General features: G+C 43.1%; 1 protein-coding gene across 4 annotated transcripts; it reads left to right on the forward strand.

Annotated features, from left to right (window-relative positions):
- Positions 1 to 321: 321 nt before the first annotated feature.
- LOC106595280 (protocadherin alpha-C2) lies at positions 322 to 23,063 on the forward strand. 4 transcript variants are annotated; one of them, XM_045718160.1, is made up of 3 exons: positions 322 to 3,082; positions 19,967 to 20,002; positions 21,449 to 23,063. In XM_045718160.1, exons 1-2 carry the CDS (start codon positions 671 to 673, stop codon positions 19,976 to 19,978), a joined length of 2,424 nt encoding a protein of 807 aa, XP_045574116.1. In that variant the 5' UTR covers positions 322 to 670; the 3' UTR covers positions 19,979 to 20,002; positions 21,449 to 23,063. The 4 variants fall into 4 exon arrangements, with proteins under 4 accessions (XP_045574116.1, XP_045574114.1, XP_045574117.1 ...); XM_045718161.1 differs by lacking the exon at positions 322 to 3,082 and adding an exon at positions 6,304 to 8,918; XM_045718158.1 differs by lacking the exon at positions 19,967 to 20,002.
- Positions 23,064 to 27,578: the final 4,515 nt, after the last annotated feature.

Here is a 27,578-nt window from a genome sequence, read left to right on the forward strand (position 1 = left end):
CTACTGTCCGAGTTTGAGTCTGTATGCGTTCGCCTCGCGCGTAAATGTTTATCTATCAGTACGTACTTTAATATTCAATGGAACACACTCAGTGTCAAAACATGATAATCAATCAACAACATATAGGTCTACAACAACTTTTAAAATATAAATATATTGGGTAAAACCACTTCACCGTTCTAATAATGACTGGACTGCGCGTAATCCACTGGAACTGGGTAAAACTGGGTAAAGCCAAAGAAATAACAAATGGGCTACCCAAATCGTTTTTCATTATTTACGTGGATTAAAATCTTGCAGCTAATGGTGCTACAAACGTTTGGATGCTTGTATTTAGTTTTAGTTCTATTTTTCAAGTATAGTCCGCCTAAATGCAAAGAGAAATGTCTACAAGCTCGTTACATGCACAAAGCGTCGCTGTTGACCAGCTAGCAAAACAGACTCGCTTGTGATGCAATGGTCGCCATAACAGCACGTCATAATGAAGGCGGTGTAGCCTACAAACGCAGTGGACAGCTCCCGGTGCAAAATACCTTCCAAAAGGACATTATTTTTCCCTGCTCCTTCTAAAACGCCAACGGAGTTCTGAAGTATTATTTTACATATTGTCTTCGGCTGGCTCACGTTGTTTTACCTGACTGCGTAGCAACCAGTGTCTACAAATATAACAATGGAGGCGCATATCAGCGCACAACACTGGGGAAGGTACGTCTCGGTCTTTCTTCTTTTTAGTGCCGTCCTGAACACTGCGTCTGCCGTCACTCACTATTCTATTCCCGAGGAAATGGAAGAAGGTTCCGTTGTTGCTGATTTAGCTGCTGATTTGGGTCTGGATGTAAAAACGTTGAGTAAAAGGAGGATTCGATTAGATGTCATAGCGAATAAGAAATATCTGGACGTGAACAAAGAAACGGGGCAGCTGTATATCGCAGAGAGGATTGACAGAGAATTCATTTGCACTACTAAGACATCTACATCTTGTTTTCTAAAAATGGAGGCTATTGTCGAAAACCCACAGCGGATATTTTATATCGAATTAGAGATAATGGACATCAATGATAACGCACCAAATTTTCGAAGGGACACCATAAACTTAGATCTTTCTGAAGCAACGCAGGCCGGTGAAAGGTTCTCTGTCAATAATGCAGTGGACCTTGATGTTGGGGCTAATTCAGTGAAAACCTACCATCTAAGTGACAGTGACCATTTCAATATAGAAATTCAGACCGGAAGAGACGGGTCAAAGTTTGCTGATTTGATCCTGAAAAAGACTTTAGATCGAGAGCAGCAGGCGGTTCATAACCTAATACTCACCGCGGTAGATGGCGGGGTACCCACGCGTTCCGGGACAGCCAGCATTACTGTTCGTGTGCTTGATACGAATGACAACGCCCCTAAGTTTGACAAAGACAATTACAAAATCGATATAATGGAAAACTCTCCAATTGGAAGCCTTGTTGTTAAATTGAACGCAACAGACTTAGATGAGGGGACCAATTCGGAAATATTATATTCGTACAGCCTGTATACATCAGAGAAAACACAACAAACGTTCCATTTAAACCCTAATAACGGTGAGATCACGGTAAAGGAAATGATCAATTACGAAGATTTCAGGATCTACGACATGGAAGTCATAGCAACAGATAAGGGACCCAATTCCTTAATAGGTCAGTGTAAATTAACTATTTTGGTCACAGATATGAATGACAATCACCCTGAGATATCAATTAAATCGTTTCAAAGCCCTGTCAAGGAGGATATTCCAGTAGACAGTGTGATAGCAGTGGTGAGTGTCAGCGATAAAGATTCAGGTGAAAATGGGATAGTTGATATTCGTATTGCTGATACATTACCTTTTGCACTGAGAGAGTCTTCTGATAACTATTATGAGTTGGTAGTTTCAGAGCCTCTGGATCGTGAGAAGGTTCCAGAATATGACATAACTTTTACCGTAACAGACAGGGGATCCCCTCCACTATCTGACAACGAAACTATGACTTTAGAACTACTAGACGTTAACGACAACGTTCCACAGTTCCCCCAGTCGTTCTACACTATACCCGTTATGGAGAATAACGCACCTGGGGCCTTGCTAAGTTCCCTCACTGCGTTTGATCCAGACCTCCATGAAAACCAGTATCTAGTTTATTTCATCATAGAGAAGGAGATAGTGAACACCTCCATGTCAATGCTGTTCTCCATCAATCCGGAGAACGGTAATCTTTACGCACTAAAGACGTTTGACTATGAGATAGAGAAGGAGTTCCTTTTCCACATTGAGGCCAGAGACTCTGGTGTTCCTCCGCTCAGCAGTAACGTGACTGTCCACATCATTATTGTGGACCAGAACGACAATCCCCCGGTCATAGTGTCTCCGTGGCGCGCGCACGGCTCCGTGGTGGAGGAGAAGATCCCCAGATCCACCGATAAAGGATCCCTGGTCTCCAAGGTGATAGCCATAGACACGGACTCGGTCCAGAACTCTCGGATTACATACCAGTTTCTACAGGTTACTGACGCCACCTTATTCAGTCTGGACCAATACAACGGAGAGATACGTACTATGAGAATGTTCAGTTACAGAGATCCGCGTCATCAACGGCTGGTTGTCATCGCCAAGGACAACGGGGATCCTGCTCTCTCTGCTACAGTTACCATAAAGCTCTCAACAGTGGAGACTGCCGTTAAAGCCTACTCTGACATGACGGAAGTGCCTCTAGAATATGACATATTTTCAGATTTAAACCTGTATTTGGTGATCGGCCTGGGCTCCGTGTCCTTTCTGTTATTGATCACCATATTGGTCACCTGTGTGCTGAAGTGTCAGAAACCAAAGCCCAGCAAAGCGGCTCCTCCCAGTAGGAACAGCGTGATCAGTGACAGGAACTCAACCATCGCAGATTCCACCCTGGTGTCCAACGATGCCTACTGGTACAGTCTGTTTCTAGCGGAGACAAGGAAAGGAAAGCTGGTAGTCAGACAGCCTGTGCCGAAGGCGGGTTCCAGATACATCGTGTCCAGTCTACCAAGGAGCACCGGCCTGACAGAGACCAGCGACTCAGCGGCCTCTACTCTGCAGGTAATACTAAACTCTTAATATATTATAACATAATTAAATGCTATGCTATATAAACAATTGCTGTAGTCCCGTGCGTAAAACCAGAGGACAAATAAATACAGGTAATTAATAAAAGTTGTATGTAAAAAAAGATATATGAACATATGTATTTGCTTAATCCAACAGTTAGTCTCACCAGAAAGTTGAACATATTTCCAATTCTAAGGTGGTCTGATAAAATGCGCAAAGCGTCGCTGCTCACCAATAAAACCCACTATTCTGTGATGTAACAGTCGCCATGACAGTTGGTCGCTAGGAAGACAGTAAGGCAATGTCATGTGAACAGCTCCCTGGTCCTGAATCCGTCGGTGACAAATGGTAATTTAAATTGCATTACAAGCCGGAATTGTCGTCGACTCGTCTTCTCATATTCAAAAAGGTCCCTTTTTGTTGCATTGCGCAAAACAGTCAAACGATGGCTGAACATCGCATCCTTCAGCCCTGTAAAAGGTACGTCTCGATCTTTCTTCTTTTCTCTGCCACCTTGAACACGGTGTCTGCGGTTACGCACTATTCTGTTCCCGAGGAAATGGAGGAAGGCTCCGTTATTGCTAATCTGGCCTCTGATTTGGGGCTGAACACGAACAGCCTCAGTAAGCGCAAGATGCGCTTGGATGTTATTGCCAACAAAAAATATCTGGACGTTAACAAAGAGACTGGCGAGCTGTATATCGTCGAAAGGTTGGACAGGGAATCTCTTTGTCCAACTAAGACAGCAACGTCATGTTTTCTTAAAATGGATGCAACAATTGAAAATCCAATAAGGATGTTCAATATAGAATTAGAAATCATGGATATAAACGACAACGCGCCACATTTTCGACGGGACACAATGGATTTGGATATATCAGAGTCTACTCCCGTGGGTGAGCGATTCTCTCTGAACAATGCAGTGGACCCGGACGTTGGTAGCAACACTGTTAAAACCTACCACCTAAGTGAGAGTGAACATTTCAATATCGAAATACAGACCGGTAGAGATGGAGCCAAATTCGCTGATTTGATACTGAAAAAGGCTTTAGACCGAGAGGAGCAGTCGGTTCATAATCTAATACTCACCGCTGTAGATGGTGGTGTCCCTGCCCGCTCTGGGACAGCCAGCATCATTGTTCGGGTTTTGGATACAAATGACAACGCCCCTAAGTTTAATAAAGACACTTACAAAATCGATATAATGGAAAACTCTCCAATTGGAAGTCTTGTTGTTAAATTGAATGCCACAGACTTTGACGAGGGCACCAATTCGGAAATAACATATTCATATAGTTTGTATACATCGGAGAAAACGCAAGGCACTTTCAGTTTAAACGCTAACAGTGGAGAAATAACGGTAAAAGAAATGATAAATTATGAAGATTTCAGGATTTATGACATGGAAGTCATAGCAACAGATAAGGGAGTGAATTCCTTGTCAAGTCAGTGTAAATTAACAATTTTAGTTACAGATATGAATGACAATCATCCAGAAATGTCCATAAAATCGTTTCAAAGTCCTATAAAGGAAAATGTAGCCATAGACACTGTGATAGCAGTGGTGAGTGTCAGCGATAAAGATTCAGGTGAAAATGGGATAGTTGATATTCGTATTGCTGATACATTACCTTTTGCACTGAGAGAGTCTTCTGATAACTATTATGAGTTGGTAGTTTCAGAGCCTCTGGATCGTGAGAAGGTTCCAGAATATGACATAACTTTTACGGTAACAGACAGGGGATCCCCTCCACTATCTGACAACGAAACTATGACTTTAGAGCTACTAGACGTTAACGACAACGTTCCACAGTTCCCCCAGTCGTTCTACACTATACCCGTTATGGAGAATAACGCACCTGGGGCCTTGCTAAGTTCCCTCACTGCGTTTGATCCAGACCTCCATGAAAACCAGTATCTAGTTTATTTCATCATAGAGAAGGAGATAGTGAACACCTCCATGTCAATGCTGTTCTCCATCAATCCGGAGAACGGTAATCTTTACGCACTAAAGACGTTTGACTATGAGATAGAGAAGGAGTTCCTTTTCCACATTGAGGCCAGAGACTCTGGTGTTCCTCCGCTCAGCAGTAACGTGACTGTCCACGTCATTATTGTGGACCAGAACGACAATCCCCCGGTCATAGTGTCTCCGTGGCGCGCGCACGGCTCCGTGGTGGAGGAGAAGATCCCCAGATCCACCGATAAAGGATCCCTGGTCTCCAAGGTGATAGCCATAGACACGGACTCGGTCCAGAACTCTCGGATTACATACCAGTTTCTACAGGTTACTGACGCCACCTTATTCAGTCTGGACCAATACAACGGAGAGATACGTACTATGAGAATGTTCAGTTACAGAGATCCGCGTCATCAACGGCTGGTTGTCATCGCCAAGGACAACGGGGGATCCTGCTCTCTCTGCTACTGTTACCATAAAGCTCTCAACAGTGGAGACTGCCGTTAAAGCCTACTCTGACATGACGGAAGTGCCTCTAGAATATGACATATTTTCAGATTTAAACCTGTATTTGGTGATCGGCCTGGGCTCCGTGTCCTTTCTGTTATTGATCACCATATTGGTCACCTGTGTGCTGAAGTGTCAGAAACCAAAGCCCAGCAAAGCGGCTCCTCCCAGTAGGAACAGCGTGATCAGTGAGAGGAACTCAACCATCGCAGATTCCACCCTGGTGTCCAACGATGCCTACTGGTACAGTCTGTTTCTAGCGGAGACAAGGAAAGGAAAGCTGGTAGTCAGACAGCCTGTGCCGAAGGCGGGTTCCAGATACATCGTGTCCAGTCTACCAAGGAGCACTGGCCTGACAGAGACCAGTGATTCAGCGGCCTCTACTCTGCAGGTAAGAATGACCTGAACCCATTCTTTAATATAAATATCAAAACATTTGATAGAGTTGATTTCTTCAGTGCACAATTATCGTGCGTAAAATTGATGAATACGTTGATTACACATTTTTTTTAAATCAACAGTTCCAGGTCCACATTCAATGTAATTATATGCAACCAAATGATTCAGTTCACAAGTGGAAAAGTCACTGTTGTCCCGTTGCAACTGTTTTCACTGAGTACTTAAACTTTCAACGTACTAATAATACAACCAAAACGTTTGCAATGTTTGAAATTCAGAGCTGCAAAGGCTGGCAAAATGCGCAAAGTGTCACTGTTCACCAATAAAACCCACTATTCTGTGATGTAATCGTCGCCATGACAGTTCGTCATAGTGATAGACGCAGTGCCTGTTGTGTGTAGGACATTTTCCGGTCCTGAATTTCGATGCTTTCGATATCATTTTTGTCCATCTTCAAAACGTTACAAGGTCGTCTCGTTTTCTTGACGTAAATTCAACACGACTTAATATTTTCGTTGTGGTGCATTACGCACAGAGATAAGCAATACAACAATGGAGACGCACATCAGTGCACAGCAGTGGAGAAGGTACGTCTCGGTATTTCTTATTTTCTCTACCGCCATGAACACAGCATGTGCGGTTACTCACTATTCTATTCCCGAAGAAATGGAGGAAGGCTCTATTGTTGCTAATTTGGCTTCTGATTTGGGTCTTGATGCGAAAACCTTAGTTAAGCGTAAAGTACGGTTGGATGTTATCGCCAATAAGAGGTATCTGGAGATAAACAAAGAGACGGGAGAGCTATTCATCGCGGAGAAGATTGACAGAGAACACCTATGCAACAGCAAAAATCCATCTTGTTTCCTCAAAATGGATGTTTCGATTGAAGAACCAATACGAATGTTTAATATTGAAGTGGAGATAATGGACATAAATGACAACGTGCCCCATTTCCGCAGGGACACCATGCACTTGGATATATCAGAATCCACCCCAGCAGGTGAACGATTCTCGTTAAACAATGCAGTTGACCCAGATTTCGGTACAAACTCTGTAAAGTCGTATCACTTAAGTGATGAAGAGCATTTTAGTATAGAGATTCAAACCGGGAGAGACGGGTCAAAGTTTGCTGATTTGGTTCTAAAAAATGCTTTAGACCGAGAGGAGCAGGCGGTCCATAACCTAATACTCACCGCTGTAGATGGTGGAGTCCCCACGCGCTCCGGTACAGCCAACATCATTGTTCGCGTTCTAGATACGAATGACAACGCCCCTAAGTTTGATAAAGAAAGCTACAACATTAATGTGATGGAAAACTCTCCAATTGGAAGCCTTGTTGTTAAATTGAATGCAACTGACTTAGACGAGGGAACCAATTCGGAAATAATGTATTCATATAGCCTTTATACATCAGAGAAAACTCAAGCAATTTTCGGCTTGAATTCGAATAGTGGTGAAATCAGAGTAAAAGAAATGATTAATTATGAAGATTTCAGGATTTATGATATGGAAGTCATAGCAACTGACAAGGGACCCAATTCCTTGGCAGGGCAGTGTAAATTAACAATTTTAGTTACAGATATGAATGACAATCATCCAGAAATGTCCATAAAATCGTTTCAAAGTCCTATAAAGGAAAATGTAGCCATAGACACAGTGATAGCAATTGTTAGTGTCAGCGATAAAGATTCAGGTGAAAATGGTATAGTTGACCTCCATATTGCTGATCATTTGCCATTTGCACTGAGAGAGTCTTCTGATAACTATTATGAGTTGGTAGTTTCAGAGCCTCTGGATCGTGAGAAGGTTCCAGAATATGACATAACTTTTACCGTAACAGACAGGGGATCCCCTCCACTATCTGACAACGAAACTATGACTTTAGAACTACTAGACGTTAACGACAACGTTCCACAGTTCCCCCAGTCGTTCTACACTATACCCGTTATGGAGAATAACGCGCCTGGGGCCTTGCTAAGTTCCCTCACTGCGTTTGATCCAGACCTCCATGAAAACCAGTATCTAGTTTATTTCATCATAGAGAAGGAGATAGTGAACACCTCCATGTCAATGCTGTTCTCCATCAATCCGGAGAACGGTAATCTTTACGCACTAAAGACGTTTGACTATGAGATAGAGAAGGAGTTCCTTTTCCACATTGAGGCCAGAGACTCTGGTGTTCCTCCGCTCAACAGTAACGTTACTGTCCACGTCATTATTGTGGACCAGAACGACAATCCCCCGGTCATAGTGTCTCCGTGGCGCGCGCACGGCTCCGTGGTGGAGGAGAAGATCCCCAGATCCACCGATAAAGGATCCCTGGTCTCCAAGGTGATAGCCATAGACACGGACTCGGTCCAGAACTCTCGGATTACATACCAGTTTCTACAGGTTACTGACGCCACCTTATTCAGTCTGGACCAATACAACGGAGAGATACGTACTATGAGAATGTTCAGTTACAGAGATCCGCGTCATCAACGGCTGGTTGTCATCGCCAAGGACAACGGGGATCCTGCTCTCTCTGCTACAGTTACCATAAAGCTCTCAACAGTGGAGACTGCCGTTAAAGCCTACTCTGACATGACGGAAGTGCCTCTAGAATATGACATATTTTCAGATTTAAACCTGTATTTGGTGATCGGCCTGGGCTCCGTGTCCTTTCTGTTATTGATCACCATATTGGTCACCTGTGTGCTGAAGTGTCAGAAACCAAAGCCCAGCAAAGCGGCTCCTCCCAGTAGGAACAGCGTGATCAGCGAGAGGAACTCAACCATCGCAGATTCCACCCTGGTGTCCAACGATGCCTACTGGTACAGTCTGTTTCTAGCGGAGACAAGGAAAGGAAAGCTGGTAGTCAGACAGCCTGTGCCGAAGGCAGGTTCCAGATACATCGTGTCCAGTCTACCAAGGAGCACCGGCCTGACAGAGACCAGCGACTCAGCGGCTTCTACTCTGCAGGTAAGAAATACGATGCCTACTGGTACAGTGTGTTTCTAGAGGAGACTAGGAAAGGAAAGCTGTTTGTCAGACAGCCTGTTCGAAAGGCGGGCTCCAGATACATCGTTTCCACTAGCCTCCAGTAGCCTCTACTCCGAGTCGCTGCTTTGAGCCTCTACCCCAGGGATCGTGAACTAGATTCAGTCATGGACCAATTTTGTTATTCAGCGCATGGTCGTGGGAACGGAACATAATTGCAAATCTTTTGTAGACTGCAAATTGACTGCAAGAAGCCCAAACAGATATAATGTTTGACTAAAACAATAATTTTAAACTTTCCCTACATTTGTATACCTCCACGTTTCTCTCTATTACGCGTGCGAAGACTTGGTAACAGATTTCTTAAATTAAAATCTCTTGGAGCTGATTTCCTGGTGTTTTTACAGTCTTATGCTCAGAACACTTTTGGGGGCCAAATAAAACCACGGGCCAAATTCGTCCCGCGGTCCTGCTCTACTCTGACTCAACTGGTTTGAGGTAATGTGCAACAACTTTACGTCTGGGTTCTCTACACTACGCAGTTGCCATGCGTACAATTGATAAACACGTTGGCTAAAGTTCTACCATCATTTGAAAGTGTTTACAATAACATCAACCATTTTACTTTCACATCCCATTCGTTTACCATTGAACAATCAGTTCACCTCGAACAGTTAGATTACTAATATTTCTGTCCACAACGGCTGGTATTGTTACCAGAAGTAATCACAATTACCCAATACTAGGCCTAAATAAAGCAATGTTCATAATGTATTCTTTACCTCACATTCTAGCAATATTATTGTGTGTCGTCTTTTTTCGTCATATAAATAACATCACCAAGAAGTGTGTAATAAACATGTATTAAATCCAACGTTGCAAGGGCTGTTAAAATGCGCAAAGGGTCGCTGGTCGCCAATAAAACGCACTCTTCTGTGATGGAATGGTAGCCATGACAGTTCACCAGAGCGATAAAGGCAATGCGTATTCTGTATGGACAGCTCGCGGGTGCTGACATTTATCTGCTTTTGGGAAGGTCGTTTTTGTCTATATCTTCAAAAGGTTACATTTCTAATTTTCTTTACACAAATTCTCCACCAACGTAACGTGCAGCATGAGACACATCCCAACAATGGAGGTGCATATTAGTGGAGAGCCCTGGAGAAGGTACGTCGCGGTCTTTCTTCTTCTCTCTGCCGTCTTGAACACGACATCTGCGGTTACTCACTATTCCATTCCTGAAGAGATCGAGGAAGGCTCCGTTGTTGCTAATTTAGCTGCTGATTTGGGTTTGGATGCTAAAATCATGGCTAGGCGTAAAATACGGTTGGATGTTATCGCCAATAAGAGGTATCTGGAGATAAACAAAGACACAGGGGAGCTACTGATAGCGGAGAAGATTGATAGAGAATACTTATGCAACGTTAAGACATCATCTTGTTTCCTCAAAATGGATGTTACCATCGAAAACCCAATTAGACTATTTAATATTGAAGTTGAAATAATGGACATAAATGACAACTCGCCCCAATTTCGCCGGGACACCATGCACCTGGATATATCTGAATCCACCGCTGCAGGAGAACGATTCTCGCTACCCAATGCAGTAGACCCAGATTTTGGTGCAAACTCTATCAATACGTATCACTTAAGCGAGAGTGAGCATTTCAGTATAGAGATTCAGACCGGAAGAGACGGGTCAAAGTTTGCTGATTTGACTCTTAAAAAGGTTTTAAACCGAGAGGAGCAGGCGGTTCATAATCTAATACTCACCGCTGTAGATGGTGGAGTCCCCTCACGCTCCGGTACAGCCAACATCATTGTTCGCGTTATAGATACGAATGACAACGCCCCTCAATTTGATAAAGAAAGCTACAACATTAATGTGATGGAAAACTCTCCAATTGGAAGCCTTGTTGTTAAATTGAATGCAACTGACTTAGACGAGGGAACCAATTCGGAAATAATGTATTCATATAGCCTTTATACATCAGAGAAAACCCAACAAACTTTTAGTTTGAATTCCAAAAATGGTGAAATCAGAGTCAAAGAAATGATAAATTATGAAGATTTCAGGATTTATGACATGGAAGTCATAGCAACTGATAAGGGGCCTAATTCATTGACAGGGCAGAGCAAATTAACTATTTTGGTCACAGATATGAATGACAATCACCCTGAGATATCAATTAAATCGTTTCAAAGCCCTGTCAAGGAGGATATTCCAGTAGACAGTGTGATAGCAGTTGTGAGTGTCAGCGATAAAGATTCAGGTGAAAATGGGATAGTTGATATTCGTATTGCTGATACATTACCTTTTGCACTGAGAGAGTCTTCTGATAACTATTATGAGTTGGTAGTTTCAGAGCCTCTGGATCGTGAGAAGGTTCCAGAATATGACATCACTTTTACAGTAACAGACAGGGGATCCCCTCCGCTATCTGACAACGAAACTATGACTTTAGAACTACTAGACGTTAACGACAACGTTCCACAGTTCCCCCAGTCGTTCTACACTATACCCGTTATGGAGAATAACGCACCTGGGGCCTTGCTAAGTTCCCTCACTGCGTTTGATCCAGACCTCCATGAAAACCAGTATCTAGTTTATTTCATCATAGAGAAGGAGATAGTGAACACCTCCATGTCAATGCTGTTCTCCATCAATCCGGAGAACGGTAATCTTTACGCACTAAAGACGTTTGACTATGAGATAGAGAAGGAGTTCCTTTTCCACATTGAGGCCAGAGACTCTGGTGTTCCTCCGCTCAGCAGTAACGTGACTGTCCACATCATTATTGTGGACCAGAACGACAATCCCCCGGTCATAGTGTCTCCGTGGCGCGCGCACGGCTCCGTGGTGGAGGAGAAGATCCCCAGATCCACCGATAAAGGATCCCTGGTCTCCAAGGTGATAGCCATAGACACGGACTCGGTCCAGAACTCTCGGATTACATACCAGTTTCTACAGGTTACTGACGCCACCTTATTCAGTCTGGACCAATACAACGGAGAGATACGTACTATGAGAATGTTCAGTTACAGAGATCCGCGTCATCAACGGCTGGTTGTCATCGCCAAGGACAACGGGGATCCTGCTCTCTCTGCTACAGTTACCATAAAGCTCTCAACAGTGGAGACTGCCGTTAAAGCCTACTCTGACATGACGGAAGTGCCTCTAGAATATGACATATTTTCAGATTTAAACCTGTATTTGGTGATCGGCCTGGGCTCCGTGTCCTTTCTGTTATTGATCACCATATTGGTCACCTGTGTGCTGAAGTGTCAGAAACCAATGCCCAGCAAAGCGGCTCCTCCCAGTAGGAACAGCGTGATCAGCGAGAGGAACTCAACCATCGCAGATTCCACCCTGGTGTCCAACGATGCCTACTGGTACAGTCTGTTTCTAGCGGAGACAAGGAAAGGAAAGCTGGTAGTCAGACAGCCTGTGCCGAAGGCGGGTTCCAGATACATCGTGTCCAGTCTACCAAGGAGCACTGGCCTGACAGAGACCAGTGATTCAGCGGCCTCTACTCTGCAGGTAAGAATACCTACACCTCCGCTTCTAGGAAAACAAACCCTTACAGCAAATCAACCTGCAACAATCAGAGGACGACGCTAAACCTCAGACCAAGTAGGCCTTAACACACACCTCGCAGCAGATGTCTCAATACCTTTGTGGGTTATCGTCCTGTTTATGTGTTTCTTTAAGTTGTGTTCTTCAGAGGTATGTGCAGGTCTAATTGTGACCCAAACAGACGAAAATAGCACACCAGCCTTTGCTCACCTCAAACATCTCCTCAAATACAGTCAGTAGCTTGCCCCTTGACTAAGAGCATCATAATGCCAGTTAAAGACACTTGAGGTCATTTGGGTCAATGGGATCACTAGGAGAGAAGGTCTTTATTCACACCTCGAGCAGTGGTCTAAGTACCTGCGTGGGTTATAGGCCTACTTATATAATTCTCCAGAAGTTTTGATCTTCATCGGCCATGTTTTGGGCGACAAATAGCCTAGTTGTTAGAGTGTTGGGCCAGTCATCGAAAGGTTGCTGGATCGAATCCCTGAGCCGACAAGGTAAAAATCTGTCATTCTGCCCCTGAGCAAGGCAGTTAACCCACTGTTCCCCGGGTGCCGAAAACGTTGATGTCGATTAAGGCAACCCCCCCCACACCTCTCTGATTCAGAGGGGTTGGGTTAAATGAGGAAGACACATTTCAGATGAAGGCATTCAGTTGTACAACTGACTAGGTTTCCCCCTTTCATACGTCAAACTCAGTGGGTGGCTTGCCCCTTGACTCAGAGTACCACAGTGTAAAGGTTGAGACAGCCGAGGGCATCTCGGTCAATGGGATCACTATGAAGGATGAGCTTAGCGTCTGCTGATATTGTCAGGAGCTTCTCTCGCAGGCAACATACTGTACTTGTTCCTGAATGGCTGAGTCTCATGTTTTCTGCCTGGAGTAATCTGTCTTTCCTGTTTGAACTGAAAGAGAAACTAAGAGTGCATCTCAATGGTCCAAAGTGACATGCTCTCCTTAAAGGCCCAGTGCAGTCCAAAACATGATTTCCAGCATTTTATTCATATTTCCACACTATGAGTTTGGAATAGTACTGTGAAATTGTGAAAATCATATAAAATGTAATTAGTCACATGTGCCGAATACAACCCTTAAATTAATACTTACGAGCCATTAAAACCTGTTGAGGACAGACGTTCCGCTAGTGGAACGCCTAGCCAACATCCAACGGAACAGCAGGGCGCGAAATACAAAACATCAAAAATCTAATAATTTCAATTTCTCAAACATACGACTATTTTACACCATTTTAAAGATACACTTCTCCTTAATGTAACCACATTGTCCGATTTCAAAAAGGCTTTACAGCGAAAGCAAAACATTAGATTATGTTAGGACAGTACATAGGCAAACAATAACCACACAGCCATTTTGCAAGCAGGAGAGGGGTCACAAATACCAGAAATTCAGCTAAAATGAATCAGTAACCTTTGACGATCTTCATCAGATGACACTCCTAGGACTCAATGTTAGACAATACATGTATGTTTTGTTCGATAAAGTTGATATTTATATCCAAAAACAGCATTTTACATTGGCGCGTGATGTTCAGAAAATATTTTGCCTCCAATACTGCCGGTGAAGCAGCACAACAATTTACAAAAATACTCATCATAAAAGTTGATAAAATATTAAACTGTTATTCAAAGAATTTTAGATAACCATCTCCTTTATGCAACCGCTGTGACAGATTTCAAAAAAGCTTCACGGGAAAGCACACTTTGCAATAATCTGAGTACGGCGCTCAGAAACATAGACTAGGCAATACAGATACCCGCCATTTTGGAGTCATCTAAAATCATAAATAGCATTATAAATATTCACTTACCTTTGATGATCTTCATCAGAAGGCACTTCCAGGATTCCCAGGTCCACAATAAATGTTGTTTTGTTCGATAAAGTCCATCATTTATGTCCATGTAATGCTTTCGTTAGAAGAAGTATCGGAGTCAGGCGCAGGACACAGGGATGAGTGCAAACAAAAACGTGTTTACTCAAAATCATAATAAAACTTCTTCCACAGCAAAAATACAGGGTTTGGAGAAACACCTCCAACAACCACAAAACAGGAAACAATCACGTACAAGACAAACAGGGAAGCCAGAGGGTTAAATAATGAACATAATCAGGGAATCATAAACAGGTGTGTATAATTAAGACAAAGCAAACGAACAGGGAAACATAGATCGGTGGTAACTAGTAAGATGTCGACCGCCGAACGCCGCCCGAACAAGGAGAGGGGCCGACTTCGGTGGAAGTCGTGACAGTCCAAATACCTCCTTGTTGTTTGCGCGTTCAGTAAGCTACTCCAAATGTAGGAAGTGCGGCGAAAATTTCACGACAAATAGTCCAAAAAATGTTATATTTACGTTCGTTGAAACATGTCAAACGTTGTATAGCATCAATCATTAGGGCCTTTTTAACCTGTTAGGGCTAGGGGGCAGTATTTGCACGGCTGGATAATTTTTTTTACCCGATTTAATCTGGTTACTAATCCTACCCAGTAACTAGAATATGCATATACTTATTATATATGGATAGAAAACACCCTAAAGTTTCTAAAACTGTTTGAATGGTGTCTGTGAGTATAACAGAACTCATTTGGCAGGCAAAACCCTGAGACAGATTCTGACAGGAAGTGGATATCTGATGTGTTGTATTACCTTTAAACCTATGCCATTGAAAAACACAGGGGCTGAGGAATATTTTGGCACTTCCTATTGCTTCCACTAGATGTCACCAGCCTTTACAAAGTGTTTTGAGTCTTCTGGAGGGAGATCTGACCGAACAAGAGCCATGGAACGATGATGGCCCATTAGACACCTGGCGCGCGAGTTCATGTTGGGTACCCTCGTTCCAATACGTTATAAAAGAGAATGCATTCGTCCACCTTGAATATTATTCATGTTCTGGTTAAAAAAGGCCCTAATGATTTATGCTATACAACGTTTGACATGTTTGAACGAACGTAAATATATTTTTTTCCCCTCGTTCATGAAGTGAAGTCCGGCGGGCTTAGATCATGTGCTAACAAGACGGAGATTTTTGGACATAAATGATGAGCTTTTTTGAACAAAACTACATTCGTTATGGACCTGTGATACCTGGAAGTGACATCTGATGAAGAGAATCAAAGGTAATGGATTATTTACATAGTATTTTCGATTTTAGATCTCCCCAACATGGCGGCTAGTCTGTATCGCAACGCGTATTTTTCTGGGCGCAGTGCTCAGATTATTGCAAAGTGTGATTTCCCAGTAAGGTTATTTTTAAATCTGGCAAGTTGATTGCGTTCAAGAGATGTAAATCTATAATGCTTTAAATGACAATATAATATTTTACCAATGTTTTCTAATTTTAATTATTTAATTTGTGGTGCTGACTTGAATGCCGGTTATTGGAGGGAAACGATTTCCTGAACGCTGTTTTTGGATATAAATATGAACTTGATAGAACTAAAAATGCATGCATTGTCTAACACAATGTCCTAGGAGTGTCATCTGTTGGAGATTGTAAAAGGTTAGTGCATAATTTTAGCTGATTTTATGGTTTTGGTGACGCCTGTCTTTGAATTGGCACAACATTACACACAACTCTTGTAAATGTACTGTCCTAACATACTCTAAATGTATGCTTTCGCCGTAAAACCTTTTTGAAATCGTAAAACGTGGTTAGATTAAGGAGATGTTTATCTTTCAAAGGGTGTAAAATAGTTGTATGTTTGAAAAATTTGAATTTTGACATTTATTTGGATTCAAATTTGCCGCTCTTGAAATGCACCTGCTGTTGATGGAGTGCACCACGGGTGGGACACTTGTGTCCCACCTAGCCCATAGAGGTTAACATAGAACTTCAATAATATTCCAACCGGACGATTCCAATGTCTTGAAAAACGTTTTGGAACACAGCTACCTCATCACGTGAACGCGCGCAAATGAACTCATGTCCTTCCATGAGTCACCAACTCCCCGGCCTTCTTGTTTGCTCTCTGTTCACTGCAAAAGCCTGAAACTAGGTTCTAAAGACTGTTGACATCTAGTGGAAGCCTTAGGAAGTGCAAAATGAACCCTAAGTCACTGTGTGTTGGATAGGCAATGACTTGAAAAGACTACAAGCTCCAGAATTCCCACTTCCTGGTTAGATTTTTCTCAGGTTTTTGCCTGCCATATGAGTTCTGTTATACTCACAGACATCATTCAAACAGTTTTAGAAACTTCAGAGTGTCTTCTATCCAAATCTACTAATAATATGCATATTCTAGTTCCTGGGCCCGAGTAGTAGGCCGTTTAATTTGGGTACGTTTTTCATCCGGCCGTGAAAATACTGCCCCCTACCCTAGAGAAGTTAGCATCCATGTCATTTGATCACTTCCGTATTGAGCGAGTCACTGGTACTTCCTGCTTTAGTTTATGCTTGTAAGCAGGAATCAGGAGGATATAATTATGGTCAGGGCGAGGCAGAGCTTTGTATGCATCTCTGTGTGTGGAGTAAAAGTGTTCTAGAGTTTTTTTCTCCCCCTCTGGTTGGACATGTGACATGAGGTAAACAGATTTAAGTTTTCCTGCATTATAGTCCCCGGCCACTAGGAGCGCCACTTTGGATGAGCATTTTCTTGTTTGCTTATGGCCTTATACAGCTCGTTGAGTGCGGTGGTCTTAGTGCCAGCATCGGTTTTTGGTGGTAAACAGACAGCTATGAAAAATATAGATGAAAACTCTCTTGCTAGATAGTGTGGATAGTGTGGAAAATGTAGTGTAAGAGCTGTTTGAAAAGACCGCCTGAAGTTTCAGCCTGTTTTGGTGGGATGGATTTCACCAGGCAGTAAATTACTGTAGTTAATAGACCAATAAGAACGAGAGTTCCAAACCTCTCTGCCAATAACAGCTCGTAGTCTGTTTTCTGTTCCTCACTCAGACCACTCCCAGACAGTCCTAGCAAAATTCTCGCTTGAGAAATTCCTCTTTGCTTAGAAGCAATTTTTTGTTTCTTTTTGACCATTTTAACTTGTTACCCAGAAATGTTTTGATGTTGAAAAAAAAAATGTCTGCGCTGGACCTTTAAGACTGTTGAGGGGCATCGAAAGTTAGAGCTGTGTGCTGATACATTCAAATGACAGCTTGGTTGGCCATCCTCACGAAGCCATTTTCATAACCTCTATTACGGAGTCGTAATTTGGGAAACCAGGCCAATTCAGACCATGATAATCTAATCCTAGTTCCCAAAGAGATACCGTGAAACAATGCTGTGTGGTTTCAGAGAGCATAGCCTATATATTTTGTGGGAAGCTTCCTGTGGGGATGATTCTCATCGCGTGAAACATGATACATTATTGTCTAATATAATTCTAATAGTTATTAACGTAGGTCACCTTGTGAACATCGCAAGCAGAACGGCTGAACCAACAAGTGGCTTGTTAACAATGCAATGTTTTGTAGCCAAAGGATGTTAATGCTATTCTAATAAAGCTAGACCTATTTTGAAGTGTGCCTTGCATAACTCCTCAATTTCAATTCGCTCACTGGCAGGTCATCAAAAATAACAAATTGAAGCAGTGTTCCAGTTCCAGAATAAGCAAAGCAACATGGACTCAGAGAAGTTGGTTGGAAGTTACCGTAATATATCCAATGAGAGTGCATCACCAAATGTACATTAAAACCATATTACTGTGCCATAACAACAGGCAACTACAGGTAAAACCAAGATGGCATCACGAATGACCAAGATGGCATCATGAAAAACCCAGATGGCATCATGAAAAACCAAGATGGCATCATGAATAACAGAAATATAACACTTTAGTGGAAAGTTTATTTCTGAGAAGAAGCAATGATTTAATATGATATTGTTTGATATCAGCAACCTGGCAAATTACTGAAAAGAAAAGTGTAACAATTTGTTTTCTTTTTGGCATCACATAAACTACTAAAAACAAAGAAAGTCACACAGTCTAAAATAACAGAAACTATTCACAGAAACATATTGCATACTGTTTACCCAGATACACAGTATATAGAACGTGTCAGGTGCAGAGGGGAGGTGTAACATTTCCACTTTCCACCTCATTGCCAGTCTAAAAACAGGTCACCTTCTGGCGTTGCAGGGTAATCCTTATGACAGGCCTAGTTCCTTTCTCTCTAGAAATCGTTCACCTGTTATTCATTCATATCACTTCCATCTAGCATCTCAGTAAACAGCTGCAGCACCTGCTGTGGGGAAAAAAGCCTTCTAATTTGGTCTGACAGGTTGAGTGGTGTGTTGCTGTGTGGCATGTGGCCTGTATTCCACTGCACTGACTGTGCCTGCATACTGCAGCCATTTCGAGGTATACTGCAACCTTTTTCGAGGTAACACAGTGATGAAGATTACACAGTGCCAGAAGCAATTTTATTTATGTATGGTCTACTAGAATATGAGGAGTCAGAAACCCCTTGAGCTTTCAAAACAGACCAGATATGGTTTCACATTAGATGAACATCAGATGAACCTATTATTAGTCTAGAAGCATCCGCTCATCATTGACGTCATAGGTTCTTATTTCCTGTTTTGAATGCTTGTTGACTTCCTTTGTCAAATATATTCAACTGCAGCTGTACATGCATTCGAATAAACCCTTCTCTCTCTAACAGTGAGCCCAGTCAAGCTGAAGGCCTTAGCTTTGTGTGAAGCTTTTCAGTGCAGCCACTCCCCCTCTATGCTGCAGAGGTTATCTCTCCTCCTCTTACATCACTCAGTAAGGGAAGGAGAGCAGGGAGGAGAGCTGCAGTAAGAGATGGGTCAGGGTTGTTGTGTTGCTTGTTTTGCTACGCACCTCTCGCTCTATACCAGCGGCCATGGCCTTTCCAGGTGTTCTGCAAGATCTGCTATTATACATTTGCACACTCATTACAATGTACAGCGTATTCGGAAAGTATTCAGACCCTTTGACTTTTCCACATGTTGTTACCTTAGAGCATTCATTTTAGAATAAGGCTGTAACGTAACAAAATGGGGAAAAAGTCAAGGGGTCTGAATACTTTCCGAATGCACTGTATTAACAAATGTTTTCCTTGATCAAGGCTAGTTCTTGTTAAAAGGTAAGTTTTGAAGAAGTGATTGTGTGCTGTCTTGTGTGTGAGGCTGAATGTGTTTGTGTGTGTATGGATTGCTGAAAACGGTCATTTTCCTAACTAACTCATGTTACCCTTTTCAGACTGTCATGCAATTTTTCCTGCTATGCTGTTTTGTCTGTTTTATCTTAAGCATCTTCTGTTTTGGGCTATACTATTCAAAGTTCAGACTGCTTCTCAGACGTATAAGATAATCTCTTTCGTTGGAAATGCAATGATTAATACGAAAAATGGGAGATTGTAGCCATAGGCCATAACCATGCATACAGAAAGAGTTCCTCTTCTTCTGTTCTGCAATGTCTTGACCATTGAAACGCTTCTTTCTTTTCTCCCTGTTCTTAAGTACCCTAAGTGAGGGAAGTCCACTCTGCAGCTGGAGGTACGCAGGAGTCTCACTCACCCGCCCCGGAACCCCTTTTTGAATGACCTAACAGAAATGATGTGTTTTTCGTTTTTTTTTGTTCTTATTTTTTGTTGTTTTCAGTGGAAATCCTGTTCTCTTGTCGTTGTTTTCTTCCTCTTGGAGGAGGAGCTATGGTTTTGATGACAAAAACATCACTTGGCCAAGTCGATACCAAAACCCCGTCCCCCCCCCCTGACCTGTTCCCCATGGCTTAATTGAGTCTGGCCTGCGCCGACCTTTTGTCCCGTTTAACTGAGCCTCATCCCAAAACAAACCACAGCTGCACATATTAGACTCTCACCCTCAAGGCCTATTGAGCCTGTCTCAGCTCTAGAAATGCTACTTTTATGATGCTGATGTCTAGGTCATACTGACCTAGTTTCCTAACTATACAGTACATTGGGTCTTTCTCCTCTGCCAGAACAGTGACTTTTGGGCGCTTTCCTGTCAGGGGAAAAAAAACAAATGGCATTGATTAACCTCAGAGGACATCAGACAGAGACGGAGTAATAATCATAACGCTGCTGATAGTAATAATCTGTGATCTATTTGGCAGAAGCTCTGGCTTTAGTTGTAACCCAGATTAAAGAGGGGTATAGATGGGTAGGTCCTCTCTACTTCAATCGCCTTTTGGTTTTTTCGGGCACACACCTGTCTGTCACACCTGACTGAAGCCAGTCACTGAGCCCTAAGCCCAGCACCTGGGGCCGCAGACTGACAGCCCAAAAACAATGAAAAACTTAAACATGTCCTGCTTACACTCACCCACAACTATGGACTCCCTTGACTGATGCATCTTACAGTATCCTGCCAGGCCCTCCCTGAAACCACCACAGAGGCTCTCTAACCAGGCTGTCATACATTTTTTTTTTACATGAACAGAACTATACAGCTAACAGGCTTTGACACAGTCCTCTGCATGGGATATTCATTTGTGTTCATCTCCTTCAGTCCCATCACTAAAGCAGATCAGGCACATCCTCTACCGCATCTGACTGTTTGTTTGGTGGATTGGACTGTGGTGTTTTTGGTGTGATTGGTTGACTGTTTGATTGTTTGACTGACTGTTGAGGAGTTCACAACACGATGACCCTTGTGAATTCCTGTTTACTGGGATGTGACATGTGACCTAATTCTTTGTGCAGAGGGACGGGAAATGAAACTAATCGCCCAGTTACTTAGCAACCACTCTCTCTCCCTCACATAATCTTGGAGCATGGTATTCATTAATAGCCCCCCCCACCCACCCACCCCCCCACCACCACCACCACCACTACATGTCCCACTCTGTCGTTCTGCCTGATGCCCTGTCTGACTGACAGACCTCGGCTGCATGAGACATGTCAGAGTTTGGCCAATCATAAGGCTGTGAATGTCCCAGATGACTCCCACTTTTGTCTAATTCTCTCCTCTCATTTGCAGGGGTCGACCACCACTGGCAGCAGTTCCTCGTAAGGTTCCATCCCCATTGGTCCGCTGAAGTGACATCAGGAGGAATCCCCGTCCACTGAAGAAAGGAACCCCCGTCCTTACCCTACTCAGCCCCCTCCCCTAAACGCCCAGCCCCTCAGTGACACTCCAACTGCACCCCCTTGGCCCCACAATAACTGTACCCCAAGGACCAAAAGGACACTATAGTGACCCCCCCCCCCCACACACACCTGCCCCGCCCCCTAGCCATGCCCCAATCTCTTTTTAAGCACACACTAGCCCCAATCAACTTCACAAGTCTTTCAACGTCCATTCAACACGCATGATTCTGCATGGCTATGGCCCATCGCTGAGGGCCCTTCGTATTTCAAGAGAAAACACACTAAAGACACAGAATGAACAAGGAGAGGTACCACTGGACATACAAAAGGAGTTCAAAACAGCCACTATGAACTAACAGAGACGGACATGGGAATGTGGAGTTGCCTTCAAAGACAGTAACCCATCTCAGAAAAAGAAAAATCTTGGATGTTAGGCTTTTACTTAAGTATTTCTTCTTGTTCTGGCAGCGCAAAGGTGTGGAAATGTATAGTCAAGTAAACAAAAAAACATGAAAACAAATATGTCAGATAGCTAAGTAGCTACAGAGGATTAACAGTATAGGACAAAAGGGAATTAGTGTTGTGTGAGGTAATGTGATGTAGTAGTAGGTCATTTCGTCGTTTTCTGTAGTGTACAAAGACCTTGTGCTACATGTGAGTGAGAGACTCTTTAGAAACTTTTATCAACCAATTTATCAAACAAGAAAAAGTGAGTCCTTCTTTATCATTACATGTACAAAAAGTTAATTTGCATGGAGATTTCAATCGAAGTGCTTTGTAAGGAATAGTGTAGATTTGGTCTGGATATTTTGAGTGACTCATGGTGTCTACCAAGATCTCACTCTCCAATCACTGTTAAATACTATGAGCCACGATGATGCTTTCACAATGGTAAAGACCCTTATGACATCACAAACACTGCTGGTCTGGAGCAGGGGTCAAAGGTCATGGACCTATGCTCTCTCCCTAACCAGAGAGGAAGAGGCGAAGCAAGAGGGTTTACTCCGCCCAAAATCTGTCCACATTAAGCAGATCATTAATTATTAAGCAAGTGAGGAGTGTTTGTATGGGGGGGGAGGGGGCAATGAGAGAGTGTTGAATTTAGGCAAAATAGAAATAAATTGCTATTTTGATACGGGAGGCTAATTATTAATGTAATAATGCTTAGGTTGTTATGAGTGTACTGATTTAAGTGTGACGCACGTGACATCCCGGCAACTTTGAGAGAAAAAAAAACACACTTTACATTCCTTTTCATTTCTTATTTTTCCAACTTTGTACAAAATGTGACTGCTAAACAAAATGAAACGCCAATATTTACAGTACTACGGTAACTACTATTATCTCTGCTTTAAGTTATGATCAAGGCAAGTCTATAATTTGTGCTTTGTGTAGCCTATATTATCTATCGATGGTGCAATGTGTTCTCATTCATTTGTATGTATTGTACTGTATCCTATGGTGATTTGTTCTATATAATACCATTACATCCATGATGAATTATCTATTTTTGTCTGTGAATTACTGGTTATTTTAGCTTTCCGAGGAGGGCGCACTCATCCTTAGCACATCAAAGATGCCCCTAACCACTGATACAAGATCAGATCATTGTCAGCGCTCAAATGGTTCAACAACACTAGTTAGTAGGGTATCTGATGATCCTAGAGCTGTTGTTTAGGGGGAACGTCTACAGTAGGCTAAGTCTAGGGCGGCTGACCAGTTCATGCTCCACAGCAGCTCGTTGGTTGACATGCTAGCTAATGTAGCTTCTGTAGCTATAGCTACGGTAATCAATTCGACTTTAGATGCAGCTGCTCATTATCAAGTTTTACCTGGTGTTGGAAGTGGGTGATCCGTAAAACAGAAGCAGAAACATCAAAATGATAATCGGAAACGAGTCATTTTAAGTGATAGACAATGAATCTCCTTGGTTAATTCTTGGCTTGTTGATGGTAGATGATAGGTCTGTATCATACAGTCATAGGTGGATATTGAAGGTGTGTAACGTCATGGAAATCTCACTGGTATTGTAACTGTAGAACTTCTGTTATCCTCATTAGGAATGGTTTATGCACGCAATAAGTTGAAATGGGAACGATACCTGCTGGATATTAACTTAGTAATTAATTGAACTGTGAGTTCGGCCATATGAGGAGAACAACACGTTTTTACTGCAAAGGTAAGCAAGAACGTCGTTCAATTAGGCCTACAGTGACCAATTCAATGTTGTTTTGAATCGTAAATTAGCTTGACTCAGCGCAGAGTATATGAGGGAGTTCTATTAACCTGAGTCCCGGTGCACCAGGCTATGGCCCGTGACGTGAACGGGCAAAAGCGATGAGGGAGTAGCGCCCTTCTCAAATCGAACCGTAATGCAAACCACTCAGCCATGTTGTCAACAAGGCAGAATCGTGCATGAATTGTCCAGAAAAATACATCAAATCAAATGTTATTTGTCACATGTGCCGAACACAACAGGTATTACTGTGAAATGCTTACTTACAAGCCCTTAACTCTATTACTTGAACTGCGTTGTTGGTTAAGAAAATATTAACTAAATAAACTAAAGAGTAACACAATAAAAGTAAAAGTAACACAATAAAATAAAAATACAGAGGCCATATAAAAGGGGTACCGAGTCAATGTGCTGGGGTACAGGTTAGTCCAGGTAATTTGTATATGTAGGTAGTGGTAAAGGGACTATGCATAAATAATAAACAGTGAGTAGCAGCAGTGTAAAATCAAAGGCATGACTTGGGTGACTGGAGTCTTTGACACTTTTTGGGCCTTCCTCTGACACCGCCTAGTATATAGGTCCTGGGTGGCAGGAAGCTTGGCCCCAGTGATGTAATGGGACATACGCACAACCCTCTGTAGCGCCTTACGGTCGGATGCCGAGCAGTTGCCATATCAGGCGGTGATGCAACCGGTCAGGATGCTCTTGATGGTGCAGCTGAATACATTTTTGAGGATCTGGGGACCCATGCCAAGTCTTTTCAGTCTCCTGAGGGGGAAAAGGTGTCATTGTGCCCTCTTCATGACTGTCTTGGTGTGTTTGGACCATGATAGTTTGTTGGTGCTGTGGACACCAACGAACTTGAAACTCTCGACCCGCTCCACTACAGCCCCGTCGATGTTAATGGGGGCCTGTTCAGCCCTCCTTTTCCTGTAGTCCACGATCAGCTCCTTTGTCTTGCTCAAGTTGAGGGAAAGGTTGTTGTCCTGGCACCTCACTGCCAGGTCTCTGACCTCCTCCCTATAGGCTGTGTCATCATTGTTGGTGATCAGGCCTACAACTGTTGTGTCATCAGTAAACTTAATGATGGCATTGGAGTCATGCTTGACCACGCAGTCATGGGTGAACAGGGAGTACAGGAGGGGACTAAGCACACACCTTTGAAGGGCCCCAGTGTTGAGGATCAGCGTGGCAGATGTGATGTTGCCTACCCTTATCACCTGGGTGCGGCACGCCAGGAAGTCCAGGATCCAGTTGCAGATGGAGATGTTTAGTCCCTGGGTCCTTAGCTTAGTGATGAGCTTTGTGGGCACTATGGTGTTGAACGCTGAGCTGGGGTCAATGAACAGCATTCTCACGTCTCTTTCTGTTACGTGAATTAAGTTATCAATGTTCTTAAACCGAACTTCAATTGAACTACTCAGTGTGTATACCAGAAGGTGTAAGGTTCCGGCTGAAAGAAACAGACTGAGACCCAGCTAACAATGGTCAGGACGTTTATTTACGAGAGCTCTGAAATCCATACAATGCACACAGCCTTTTATATTACACATTTCGTCATACAAATGCCCCTCCTCTTCTCTAACACGGTCAATGCTGTTTACAAGTCTTCTCCAACACATACATTGCTTATCATATCCTGCCCCATGTTACATAATCTACTGCAAGCCTAATGTTTCTCCCCCTCCCTGGGTGGGGAGACCTCTTTCCTGTTTTTAGTTTCACAGTGGTCACAAGTTGTTTGTCACAAGCTGTCTGTTAACAGTCTTTCTTTTCCTTCAATGTCTCAGCTTTTCCTATGCACACACAGTTATAGAATTAGTATGATAATCACTCAGTTATACATTTTCAGGGTGGAATCATTTAGTCAAAACCTTAAACATATAAATTGTTTTATCACTTTCCCATATGAAAACACAGAATCCTACTCCTCATTCCACTTGCTTAACCTAGCCTAGGGTACGTCTCTTTTGATGTGAGCCGACATCTGCCCTGGGCTTTGAACGGTGAACCTGGCTCACACCCACGAGGCAGCCTGGTTCCAAAACAAATGCAATCGCTTTTCACTGGATACAAACTCCTCCCACCCGGGTAACCCGGGCCAGATAATCGAATCCCCTTACTGTCAACAATGCATGCATGGTGATGTTTGCTGTGCTCTGAGAAGGCTGGGCCTATTTCTGCTAATAGCAAAACGAGTGGTTAGCTAGCTTGCTATTTAGTTCATTGATGTTTATTCTGCTATTCACCACATAGTGGCAGGGTAGATTTAGAGTGAGAGAGACAGGTCAAGACCATACAGTATGCGACCCTGTCCTTGACTCCTTTCCAAGATGGCCAGAGTGGTCCTGATGCTGCTTGTGTTGGTGCTGTGCAGGACGAATGTTAATGTGCATCCACACAAATAGTGTAGCGAATACTATTACGGTAATGCGGTTGGACAAAGAGAGAGGTGTGTGTGATTATGTGTGTGTTACTGGCCTACGTGGCCAATAGTAACGACACAGAGAGGGTAGCTACACAACAGACTGCTGAGAGTAGGACGTTGCGTCCCCTTGACTGTGTGGTATAGAGACATCCATGGTTCAGGTAGATCATCAGCACTATGCTTCAGAACGGAGTGCATGTCTCCTCCTCACAGGCCCCTGGCCCTCTGCTGGTTTAAGGTGCTGACTGAGGAGGACATAGCTTTTATGTAGGGCACTTACCCACTGCTGATGAAACGCCCAGTTATTCATGTCAGGAAGAAAAACATGCCTGTGGGAGGAACGGAATGGTCGCGCCTATTTTTAACTAAACCTTCCTTTCTCAGACAGGGTAGGACAGAGCTGTCTCCTTTTTAGTCTTAGAGATGCCACTGATATAGGTGTGTGTGTGTGTGTGTGTGTGTGTGTGTGTGTGTGTGTGTGTGTGTGTGTGTGTGTGTGTGTGTGTGTGTGTGTGTGTGTGTGTGTGTGTGTGTGTGTGTGTGTGTGTGTGTGTGTGTGTGCGCGCGTGTGTGTGTGTCTGTTTCCGTGTTTGTGTTTTCACAGGCTGGTGAGTAAGAGTATCAACCTGATTCTGTTGAATCTAATGACTCTTAATGCCCAGTTAGCGTAGCGACGGTAGCATGCTAGCCAATCTGCTCTCCCCTGGCTGCCGAGGCCATGGTCTCTGTTTCTGACTTAATGAAAACATCACATCTGGGGCCCGCCTTGAGGAAGGCTAATTGTACTGTGAGTGCTCCAGCTGTTAACATGTCTGTGCGTTGTAATCGCTGTTCTACATGTGAGAAAAACAAACAAGCAAAGGAAACAACGGGAGCCCGTAACCCGTATCTTTACGCTCTACAGGAGAAACGTAACGTTATCAGTGGTATCAAATCGTGATCCTGTCATGTGGAAGGCCTGTATAATAAAGCTATAATTACATCATTGTGCTGCAATAGTGACGTGCATGTTCATACGCTAAGACAGGATGAGTGCAAAGGGCTTACAGATAATGTAAAGGGAAATATCATGAGAAAGTTTTATTCACAGAGGATATTTACAGAAAGCTGAATGGTATTAGCCTGAACTCTGGCAGAGCCAATTACACTTAGGCTCGTGTTCCTGCGCTGTGTTTTTGAACAACGACATGGGGTCACGGTACTGTGTCTTGGGTTTTCACTTGATTGGTGTTAATACAACTCATTCCTCTGGGTCAACAAACAGGATGTCTCTCCAAGGTCAAAGGGCGTGTGGTTATGTGATTGACAGAAACGTCTCTGTTTTCTGGGTTATAGAGAGTCTTGAGTGACAGAGTC

The sequence above is a fragment of the Salmo salar genome, chromosome ssa05, assembly GCF_905237065.1.
Source record: "Salmo salar chromosome ssa05, Ssal_v3.1, whole genome shotgun sequence".
Classification (NCBI taxonomy): domain Eukaryota; kingdom Metazoa; phylum Chordata; class Actinopteri; order Salmoniformes; family Salmonidae; genus Salmo; species Salmo salar.

Bases quoted from the DNA above. Each gene is read 5' to 3' on its own strand.
- LOC106595280 (XM_045718158.1), top strand. From the start codon at position 671: ATGGAGGCGCATATCAGCGCACAACACTGGGGAAGGTACGTCTCGGTC. The intron at 3,083-21,448 runs GTAATACTAAAC...TCTCATTTGCAG, and splicing joins CAGCGGCCTCTACTCTGCAG to GGGTCGACCACCACTGGCAG.